The sequence below is a fragment of the Pterocles gutturalis genome, unplaced genomic scaffold (genome assembly GCF_000699245.1).
Source record: "Pterocles gutturalis isolate BGI_N339 unplaced genomic scaffold, ASM69924v1 Scaffold45629, whole genome shotgun sequence".
Classification (NCBI taxonomy): Eukaryota; Metazoa; Chordata; class Aves; order Pterocliformes; family Pteroclidae; genus Pterocles; species Pterocles gutturalis.
The window spans coordinates 1-12,262 of NW_010132364.1; the positions used below are offsets into that span (position 1 = coordinate 1).

At 37.1% G+C, this 12,262-nt stretch overlaps 1 protein-coding gene across 1 annotated transcript; it reads right to left on the minus strand.

Annotated features, from left to right (window-relative positions):
* Positions 1-11: 11 nt before the first annotated feature.
* Positions 12-10,608, minus strand: WDR37 (WD repeat domain 37; the record flags this gene model as incomplete). Its single annotated transcript, XM_010080873.1, is given in 7 exon segments — positions 12-241; positions 2,320-2,502; positions 3,023-3,260; positions 4,892-4,968; positions 7,075-7,119; positions 9,239-9,310; positions 10,473-10,608. Coding segments are annotated over 7 exon segments (981 nt in total), but the record flags the coding sequence as incomplete, so codon positions are not given.
* Positions 10,609-12,262: the final 1,654 nt, after the last annotated feature.

The window sequence follows — 12,262 nt, forward strand, 5'->3', positions numbered from 1 at the left end:
TGGCGCGGGTGTCACCGCCCGGCGAGGCCGCACCGCCCGCGCTGCTCAGTCCGTGCAGCAGAACTGAGGCAGCGAGACGCGCGCTCCCGAGAGGAGCTCTGCATCCTTCCAGGGGGAAGCCAGCGCCAGGCAGCGTCAAACAGGGAACGAAACTCACGTTCTGAGCCACGCGCTGCTAGGATTCGGTGATGGTTTGGATCCCTGGTGAGAGGGATATCAGGATGGAATAAGATTCTGGGGGCTACAACACAATAAACACCGTATGTTTGGCATCTAATTATATCGGTTTAATGCATTAGGAGTTGATCTGGTGAAATACACAGGGGAAAAAAATAATAGCTGCTCTATGAGCTCTGGACAGCTATTCATCAGGTACTGCTCAGCAAGAGGCTGTTAAAGCTCCTGGTTGAGGACTTTAGATCATCGGCATTAATGACTGCAACATCCAATTAACAGAACGGATTCCAAAAGCCTATCAAAATGTTAAAAACTTGGCACATTATTCAAACAGACATCCAGGAAAACAAAAAAAATGTTTTGCGCATATGTATTTGCCAGTCAACAGATAAAACTCTTCTATGCTGCTTAATGGGAGAAGACCGTTATAGTGCTGAGTAGAGAATAATTTAAAAATATATTGCCAATATCGGCAGTACTGAAGTGGACCAAAAATAAAATCCCTTGAAGTATGTCTCAACCACAAAACACCAAACTCCCATCTCCCCTCCGACTGCATTCCTCAGTGAAATACTTGTCTTCTGTAACAGAATCATCTCTTCAACAAAACAGAGAGCTGAACAACCTTAGCCATTAAACAGTAAGTCAGTTTTGAGACTCTTAAAAGGTAGAGTGCATTTTGTGGAAAGCCAATGTCAATACTAAAAACTCATACATTCAAAGAACAAAATGGAGACAGACAATAGAACAGACAAACACAAATATGAAGACAATTAAAAGCTGGAACAGAGTGACCCAAGAGGTTGCTCAAGGTCTATTCTATTCATAAAACATAAACTCCCTGATAGTTTATAGGTCTCAGTGACAGAGGCCAAAATACCAGCTAAACAGCTTTTACAGTATGCACCATCACCCCAGATCAACATCATTTGGTCACAGTATTCATATGGAAAACCACAAAAGTCAATCATGTTCCTTTTTTCTGAAAAAAAAAGTCCTGGGACAAAGCAACTAATTAACTCAGGAAAAAAAAAATGGAGGCAGCAATGAACACAAAAACTTCCAACTTTCACAAGTCCTTCTAGAAAAAGCAATAAAGAGTAGAAAGATGGCAGATTCTAGAACACAGACCACAAAACTAAGCCTACTCTTCTGTCAGGAGAAGATGGCCACTTAGATGAGATGATTGTCACGTACAAATATTTATCAAGCTAATGAGTCCAGGACAGGGAGGGGGGCTGGTGGTGGTGGGTTTAAAAGAAGTTTTACATTATGGATAGGTTAGCCAACCGATGGGAAAATGAGAACGTGGATACTGAAACTCAGTCATAATGCAAACTACACATTTGAATTAACAAAAAATAGAAATGTAAATAAATGCTTTGTTTTGAGTTAGGATTAACAATCATGTTTTGTTCTGAAGATGGGAGGTGAATTTGATTCTTAAACAGTCAAGTTAAAACATTCAAAAATCTTAAAAAAAGATTCACTTTCTTGGATAAAGTATTTCCAAGTTACTCCTGCATTTTCCATGTGTCACAGCTCTGATTCACAGAATGGTAAGTCAAGACCGTAACACAGATTCTCATGACTACATTTGCTGATATTCAACAGTAGCCAGTATGAAAACATAAAGCCTAAACTGGTAACTAAAAATTGTAAATCAAAACCACTGTTTTGAACAGTGCCCCTTTGAACATAGCAATCAGTGCCCTTACTTTAATTTCTTATTTCATGTACATATTAGCATAAAGAGTAAAAGTTACTCCTCTTTTTCCACTGGTTCCAAAGAAGAAACCTTTATTTCACTAAATATAATGACAAGTAGAGGTAATACGTTGAAACAACTGTATTACAGCAATACCCCTGAACTACAGGCATAACCAACGCCAAAAAAACAACCCTCATACCTTAAATCACCGTTAATTGTAAGGAGTTTTATCTAGACTTACCATATAAGCAACACTACACCAAGAGCCCTGGCTGCTCTTTTGGAAATTAAGTACTGCTGTGTTACATTTGAAGGAGGACAGTTGGGGGTTTCTGTGAAAATTAGTCTCATAAAACAGGGGAATGAACTTAGTACCTCAAAAAAAGCACAGCAACAGTTTTGTTGAGATGAGCAACTGAATACATTTATACTTTTGGAACTTCTAAAAACCTGTGAAGGAACTGTCACTTACTCTGTGTGGCCCTGAAAGACATTCACAGAATGGATAGAAGGATCTCTGAAATCCCACAGACGGAAGGTTGTGTCGCGTGATGATGTCACCACAAGACGCTGGGTGGGATGTGTACAACAATGTGTTAGCTCTTGATCATGCCCTACAATCACAGATGAGAACACGTAAGGTAATGAAAATAAGAATTTTCATTTCCACATACACTTGGAATGAAATGCTGATGATTTTTTTTTTCCCCACACAGTAAAAGAGCAATAATAATAATTCTGAACTCTAATGTTACTGCTGCTGTAAAAACTTAGAACTATATTTAAAAGAAAAAACAAACCCTACTCACATCACATGATTATTAAGTAGCAATAAGCTATTGCTACTTACTATGCCATGAACACAGCAAAAGCATTTTGCAAGAACTAAAATTTGGCTACGTTCAGTCTAGTAACACCTACTTCACAGGATATATCACAAGCTCAAAAGAACACAGATCATGCTCAGAGGATTAACAAGGCTGGAATTTTAGAAACCATTACAATATTGAGCAGCAGGTCAAGGACTCAAATTGTACTCCAGAGAAACAACTTTTCCGAGTGTTTCAGTATCTAGAAGTAACCCCACATATAAAAATAAATGACTAATTTATCTTTTTGTAAGTGAACAAATACCTGTAAGAGAATGGACAAGTTCGGAAGTCTCTACATCATACAGATTTGCTGTCCTATCCCACGAAGCGGTCACAGCTTGCTTCCCCCCAACAAGCCAGTCGGCTGCTATGACCACTCCTTGATGGCTTTTGAGTGAAGTTAAGGGGCCTCTGACAGTGGGACAATCACTAGAACCATCTCCATCTGCATCAGGTTCATCTTTGTCTGAGAACTCAACTTCATCTTCTCCAGACATTTGCTATACAATGTGAAAGAAAAAAGATGTAGAATAAATGGGAAGGAATGTTTCTAAGCTACATTTTACAGTGTAAATGCTTCCCAATCCCCTTCATGTGAATGTGGATAATTTAGGACTGTAGAATCCAGCCCAATCAGGTACTCACTATCAAAAACTTAGTTAAAGGAATAATACCAGTGAGTTAAACGCAGTTTTAATAACGACTTCATTTTAAAATCTCTTCTGAACTGTCATAAGTCTTTTACATTCCGCTCACTCTATCACCCTCTAGTTTCACTACAGCACATGTATCAAGAGACTTTTCTTCCTTTCAGTTTTTAGGAGTAGGAAGCATCTAACAAGACACTGACTATTTTCATCTTTGGGAAGACAATTTACAGACATATTTTTATCCATTAGAATCAAAATCATGACATCAATATTTGTCTGCTGGTCAATACACTGTCATCACACAGTGATGATGTAAACTAGATGCAAAATAAATTCTTTTGGTAACCAGGAAGCATTGATCTCTGAACCCTATTTCACTTATACAAGACCAATGCACTTTTCTTTCATGATACTTGAATGTAAAAAAGATAACACTTGTACTGCTCTTTCAAAATGGAAATACGAAATCAAATGAACTGAAACAAGCATTTTCCATTCACAAATCTACCTCCTATTATACAGCCATCTCTTGTCCCTACTCAGCTTACTGAAAAACTCATATTTTAAACTGTGTTTTTCTTCACAATTTAAGTAAGGGTGCTTTTAAGTCAAACACATCATTTGACAGTCTACAGTAAATACCGACTAAATAAAAGCCTGGGGACAGCAATGTCAGATAGTGTGATAAGTGCTGGCAAGGGTCCATTAAAAATCATATTTAAAGACACAAATAAATACCAAATATACAAGTCTTTACCATCAGTTTTCAATTCATAGCACCTATAACTAATACAGGTGCCTCAATAAGTTCATAGAATCATAGAATGGTTTGGGTTGGAAAGGACCTTAAAAATCATTGAGTTCCAACCCCCCTGCCATGGGCAGGGACATCTCCCACTAGCCCAGGTTGCTCAAAGCCTCATCCAGCCTGGCCTCAAACACCTCCAGGGATGGGGCATCCGCAACTTCCCTGGGAAACCTGTTCCAGTGCCTCACCACCCTCACAGTAAAAAAGTTTTTCCTAATATCTAATCTAAAACTGCACTCTTTCAGCTTAAAAACGTTACCCCTCACCCTATCACTACACTCCCTTATAAAAAGTGCCTCCCCATCTTTCCTGTAGGCCCCCTTTGATCAGCTACAAGAGTGCAGCTAGTTTAAAAAGAACTTCATTATTATCTATGATTCGAATTATTACAAAAAAAATTTACTCAACAATTATTTACTTACACGTTTATTACCTTGAACAAAAAGTCAATTAATTTATTCGCAGCTGCATCTTCTATTCTGCACCATAGATCTTTGAAAACATGAAGTCTTTTTTGAAAGAAAGGCCGAAATATATCTGTTAAACTAAAACCTTAAAATCCCACCTTTTGCAATCCTGCAATCATGTAATTTAACATTCAGTCTTATCATAAAACCTGTATCTGATGAAACTGCTGTGCAATTAGTTTGGCTGCTGTAAGTTGATTGCTTACATTGCCGTCTGCAGTTGGCTGAGGTGTAGGCAACTGTACCATGTACCTCCAGATGTGAGCTGTCTGGTCTCCGGATGCTGCACAGGGTGAAGTCAGGGAGGGAGGCGGCATTGGGCAGCAGGTAGAATGAGAGAGAGAGAGAGAGAGAGAGAGAGAGCCTGACTCAGTAAGAGCATTTCCATGGACAATACAAAAAGGCTTTAACATTACATTTGACAATGCTGTCCAAGTTGCATATTTTTCTAACGGATACTATTATGACCTTTTTGGTAAGCAAGTCTCAACATCAATGGGTACTTTCCTGGCTTCAATACTGATAAGAACATAACTCATTATGCAAAATAGAAGTAGCTACCAAATTAACCATTCCTACAGTGAAAACACGCACTTAAATACTACACATCAGAACATGAATATCACTGCTGTTCTAATATATAACATTTCAAGAAGGCATTTAATAAATCAACAGATGCCATCCTTCATTTGCTATTTCTCAAAATACCGAGGTTCCTCTTCATTCAGTGATTTTTTTTTACATTAAATGTTTTTAGCATGGTTTTAATGAGAAACCCAAACGAGCACGTGTGACGCTATTCTGCTTCTGCCTTAAGCAACTCAGCTTAACTAGCACCAGTTTATAGCTCAGCAGGTACCATCTGATTTTAAGACTTCGTGTTTTGAAATAGACTTATCCATTTTCAAATAAGGAGAAACTCAAGATCCTCCTTGTTATGGACAGAACAAACATTCTCTAATACCGAGGGGTAGAGTGTTGAGAGTTCTAGATTGAGAAAAGAGTTTGTTATGAGTATGCACAGATCTGGCAAGTGTAATGTACATGAAAGCACCAGGAAAAATATCTCATCTAATAGACCAAGAAGGCTAGAAGAAAGGTCAACCTTATATAATTTCTGGTGTCAGTGTTCTGGATCAGAGAGGAAGATTTTGTATTGTAATCGGTTCTAAATCAATCAAGTGACACTGAAGAACAGGTTCCCTGAAAAATTTCAATGGAAATATTTGCAGAACCACCTTTCAGAAAAATAAAAGAACAAAAATCCAGCTATGGGCAGCTTTTGTTTGCTTGGTTTTGTTTTGTTTTTTATAAATCAGTTTATATAGCAACATTCTTTACAGTACTGAAAGACTGACTACAGTTACTATATGAAAATACAAAAATCCAAATAGCCAAACTTAAATCATTGTTAGCCCAGCTAGAAGGCATCTACTCCCTACCTTCCTTTAAAGTGGTCAACGTAGATGCAAAAAGAAGCAGCGTTTTAATTTCTAACCTCAGTAATAATTATCCTCATTTTACAACGACTTACCTAATAGCAGCAAATTGAATCCAGATCTCTTTAATCCCAAAGTTAGTGCCCTAACTGCTGGGCCACATGTATTACTACGGTATGAACCACAGTATTAACCACCTTAGACAGTTTTCAAACCTGAAGCTGCACTGATGGTGTTCTCAGTCCTGAAAACACCTTTACACTAACAGTCCTATTTTCTAGCTGTTTTTTCAGCACACTCAATATGACAATATGCTTTTCCTTTAGTTCTGGAAACATAATGTATTTCAAAAGGGTTAAGACAGAATAGAAGAGACTATTTCAGTTGGAAAAGACATACAACAATCATCTAGTCCAACTGCCTGACCACTTCAGGGCTGACCAAGTTAAAGAATGTTAATAAGGGTATTGCCCAAATGCCTCTTCAACACTGACAGGCACAGGGCATCGATCATCTTTCTAGGAAGTGTGTTCCCTGGGTCTTCTCTCACTCCCCCTGGAATAATGCTGGCTAGCTTCCAGGCAGCAGGGACCTCCCCAGACTCCCAAGACTTTTGGTAGATGAGCAAGAGGGGTCCTGCCATAACATCCGCTAGCTCCTTCAGTACTCTGGGATGCATCCCATCAGGCCCCGGAGACCTGTGAAAATTCAGCTGATGTATGATTCTAACTGGCCGTTTTGGAGCAGGTAAGCACAAATGACAACGATATGACAAACACAGATGGAGAGATCTAACTCCGATTTGTTATGCCTTCAAATATAAAAATAATGCAATCAACACAGACGCTGACAAAGCAGTAGGAAGAAGGGCTACAACCAAAAAGATGTTAGCGAATGACTCTTTCTTCATCATGACTAACATACTCAGCACATGAAAAAATTTTACATACCTGTAAGAGCCACTTGCTCAGTTGGATGAAACTTTATGGAATTTACTGTGTAAAACAATGTAAAGTTTTAAGAATTATTTCACAATGTTTTATCATTAAAAGCACTGAAACATCCAGAAGTCTTCAGTTTTAAGTCACTTTTGTAGTATAGCAATCTCTTAGGTGAGACAAAGAACCATGGTCTTTTATTTGAGTACATAAACCTATGTAGTATCAAGGAAAGCAGCTATAGTTGACTACACAACAATACAAATTTTCTAGCAAGTTACTTCCTGAATCTAGTACAAGTGTTTCTTGTTATAAAGGTGTCAGTTAAACCATGACAAAATTATAAACAAAACACATTCAGACAATCATGTGTAAGCTGACAGGAGATAATACTCTTGACTTCCATAAGGCGAATTTACATACTCATAACTATTTCCGACATAATGAAAACTTACTATATATGACCATCAGTTTTCCGATTACTGCTTAAGACTGCAAGAACAAATGCCTAAAAAACTAATGCAAATAATACAAATTAGATTTCAGTCTTGAAACCATATCTAATCAAAACACTATTGTTTTAAAATTGTCCTGTGAGAATTCTATCAGCCTACAAAGCTCTTCTTCATTTTTTTAATTCAGTGCATAAGATTCAATTACTTTTCATCACTAATCACTCCCATTTGCAAAATCCATAAGCTTCCTTTCAACAGTTCTTCAAGAAAGAACTTAAAAATAATTTCCATCCATCATACAAGTAAAATAGATGCTTATGTTGTCAGGAGAGTGTGGTGTAACAACTCTAAAAAGACACTCCTCAAATTGTTCACACTGAACTAACTCAACAGTGCACCAACTGCTGGCACCCAACACCTTTGCTCCATTTCAAATCAACTGTCTAATGTAAAAAAGTAAAGAAAAAATTTAAAATACATTATTTTTATGTAATTTACATAAATTATATGTTTTTTAGAAATTATAGTGTAATTTTTTTTACTTAGTTTACACACAACTGTTTAAATACAGGTTAGAGATTTTACTATTTTCATAGGTTTTTTTAAAATAGCAATTTAAAAAAAAAAAATCACTATCGTCATGAAAATGCAAGTGACTGGAGTTTTTAAACATGACTTTCTACAGGCTAAAGGTACCCTCTCCATGCAGCAAGCAACTCGAGATATCTGAACCAATTGAAGTGTTACCTGTTGTTTCTATGCATCTATCTACTAGTATCTTTGTGCTGTCAGAGCTAGAAGTCACGTAGCAGGGGAAAAAAAAGTAGAACTCATGGTTGAAGCAGCTGACCACTCTCTGGAGAACTTAACTGTATCTCTGTCACAAAGTTCCTGTGATGAGCTATCTGGGTTACTTAACCAAACATACCACGTCAATAACTGTGTTCTTTGTTTTCTGGGTGCATGACTCTACACTCCAGGGTGCGATCACTCAAAGCACTCAACTCTCAACAGCAAGTTAAAGCTATGGAACACCTCTCCACCTTTGGTCTATAAAACCTTATATTGTAACCTGTTATGAGAAAGAAGGGGGCTAGTCAGGTGCTTGTCAAACTGGACACCAAAAATTAAGAGTAACATCAAAAACACTTATACTGTACTGCACCTCCCCATGCAAGGAGGTGTTTCAAAACATTGTTTCTGAAATATTCATACTGGTATAGAGGACAAATGCCTATGTTGAATTAACTGCCTTCAAAACAAGATTTTAATACTACGCAGCAATTTATATATGGGATCATGTATTAAACAAAAGTGCAAATAGATAGTCACCAAGCATCTGTATCTTCTACCCCAACTATAATACAGATCCTGCAAACAGCTAACCTCCGATTATAGGAGCTTCTTTTGTGTTCTGCATATGCGTGAGACCTCAACGAGTTCTGACGTTTAACTTCCAAGTGTTGTAACTGTAAATTTCTTCATATGGACTTGTTTATTCATTTAGTATTTACAGACCTGTCTTAATACGCCTCTCTAAGAAACAATCACAGTTCAAAACACTCTCTCTATGAAGATCAATGGAACTTCACAACTGACTTGTTAATGGTGTTGGCAAACATGCAAGTGAAACCAAAATAAACATTTCTGTAGTTGTCCAAAATACATTTCCCCCTCCCAAACACACTCCATTTCCAGTTTTCACAACATGCTCATCTTACCTGATCCAACATGCCCTGCATACTTGACAAGGCACTTCCCTGTTTCTATGCTCCACAGCAAAGCAGTGTGATCTATAAAGATTAAAAAGTAGCTCTAAATATTGTTACAAATGTATAGTTTTCACTTTTAATCGATTCAACAAACAAGTTATCTCCAAATTGTAGAGCATACCACATGAAATAGATTTCAAACACAGAAAGCCCAACTCCTCTTGATTATGATTCTATGATTACCTTATACATAAAATATAAAAGCTTCCTACCATCATAACTTAATACACATCTCAAAAAAGTAAAGCTGCTGTTTCAATCTGATTAATTTGCAGTAAGTATTGAAAAGCAAATTCTACTTTTGATGTTTTTTTCTAACCTGGTTATATACTTATGTATAATGCTCCAACTGTGTATCATGAGATTCAGAAAGAACACTGAAAGCATTCAGTGGTGAAAAAGTCAGGCAAGTCACTACAAACAAGAGTTCTATGCACAAACTATTTACTACCTGCATAGAAGTCCCAAATGCATGAAGGTCACTGCAGAGGCCTATGAAAACTTACTGAAAAATGAAATCACTCCCAATGCCACTCCTTTACCCTGCCACACCCCAAAATAAATAATTAATGTAAGTACTTTAAAGTGGGGAGAACTTTAATGCTGAATAGGAGAATGGCTGCTTCCAAGTTAAATCAGGACAACAAGATGTCCCACACAAAGACAAGATGTGCCTCTCGGTGGACATGTAAATACAGTAACAGTTCAGTTTATGAAGAGGTTTCTGGTCCGTAATATTTATGTCCAGTAAGTGTATTCAGATTCTGTTCCAGTTTCAAAACTGTCACTTCAAGCTGACCAATTCTAACTGGTTATGGTTTATTTCCCTAATAGCTTTCCAAATCCACAAAAGTATAGTACTCTGTGCAAGAGACCTCTCCAAGCAAGCAGCTCCCCAACCCCTCCATTAACACCATCTGACAGACATGCTCTAAAGAGAGCGTGACCTGCATGGAAGTATTGTGGAACATGCTTTAGAAAGACCAGCAAGGATGCCTGAACCTTCTAAAGGTTAAATGCATTTAAAGGAAACTGCAATTTAAGAATTTTTCAGCTACTGAACTTCTTTAACTCGACTCTTCAGTGTGGAGCTAAGTATTCCAGTATGATTTTGATCTACATTAGCTATAGCTTAGGGACTAAACCCCATTTTTCCAAAGATTCAAGCAACACAAAACTTTACCAGCAGATGCAGTTCCCAACACCACTGGTTGAGTTTTCGCGACACTGACATCCCAAATACCATCCCTGTGGCCAACATATTCCTTTACCAGTTGACAGATTGCCCTTGATGTTGTAGTTTTAAAACTGGATACAATCTGAAATAGCAGAGACACCAACATATTTTTTTCCACATTGACCCAAGGTTAAGTAATTATCTCACAAATACAAATAGATATTAACTTTTTCATAATAATTCTTCAATGTTCTGACAGTTCACTATTGTCAAAAATTTGACATTTGATGGTAGGAAAGTGAGTTTGGATGCAAACATACCTCTTAATTGTATTTTTCTTTTTTTAATAAAACCCCTTTTTTACAGAACACAGGATAAACTATTCTGTACTACAATAGTGCAATCTCATTGGAATAATGAGCTGTACAAATGCAGCATGCACTTCCCATTCAGTTTGGGTAAAGGACTACAACAAAAACAAAACTTTCCTTTCCTATTCCCAAACAAGGATATCCAATAACTTAAAAGATGGTTCATGTTATCCAGTGTAATGTCTTTGAAAAAAATGTACTTATTACGTAATTGTAGTAAAATCCAGAAACATTCCCATTTTAAACGCTCAATGTTTTTCTCCTGCACAAAGCTAATCCAACATTAACTTGAGAGCATATGCCAGTTTTCTGTGTAATAAAGTTTTTTTTAAAAGATATGTCAAACTGATCTAAACATTTGATAAGCACATTCCCTCAAAGTCAATGATATTAGGAGAGAATAGAGAACACTCATTAAATCCAAATTGGTATGTAAGTCATACCAAATGAAAGGAAGAAAAAGTCTAGCACAAATGGTAAAACTACAAGGCACTACAGTACAGGAAGGCTGAAAACAAATCACCAAAGGAACCAAATCACAGACATGCTGCATTTTCAGATGAAATGTGAGTGCAGTATTAAAAAAAAAAAAGTTTGTCTTGCCGGAACACTTGCAGAGACAACTGAAATCAAGAGTGGTGAAAGATGACTTAAAAAGCAAAATCACTTTTAGAAATACCCTATTTTTACCCCACAAGTCTTTAAGCTCATAGCTGTTCTCTGAGAAAGACTATCTGAAAAGCCTTGTTAAAACTGAAACAAAAAGACGACTTCCATTTATCCATGCATGCAATCATGGGCAGGTATCTACGTATCTATCCAACCAGTTAAGGCAAAACCTTTAAATGCTTCACCACAAATCACATTAAGACTTATCTACAGCCTAGTAAAAGTCAGAAAATTAATTAAGTCTAGTTTTCAGATACAATAAACTAAGGTCAAAATCCCATTAGTTTTTGTTATCAAAAAAGAGGGTCTTAGGAATGTCATTAAAGCAAATTACTTCCATAAAGGTTTTTAAAAGGTAAAGAATATCTGCAAGACCATTCCAAATCCTGAGCTCGTCAGCTTTCCAATGATGAAATGATAATGCCCTATTTGAATTCCAAATTAACAGCTAATATGCATTTCAGTTTCACAGCAGAAGAAGGAACAATCACTAAGGATGCACTGAAAAGAAAATGGGTTAATGGTTAAGATTATCAGTTCAACCATACTGCAGAGCTTCATACACCTTGAATACAACCCTACAGATGCAACTTCCACACTGACTATAGTCCTTAAACTAAATGGAGTCATGTATGAGAAGTGGAATAGCAGAATTAAGTAAAGAGTTAAGGACCAATATAGCACTCAGCTCAAACTCCAAACTTGGAAGTTCTTCAGCTCTCAACCCCACATTCAAACTACACTTGCATTCTGTCT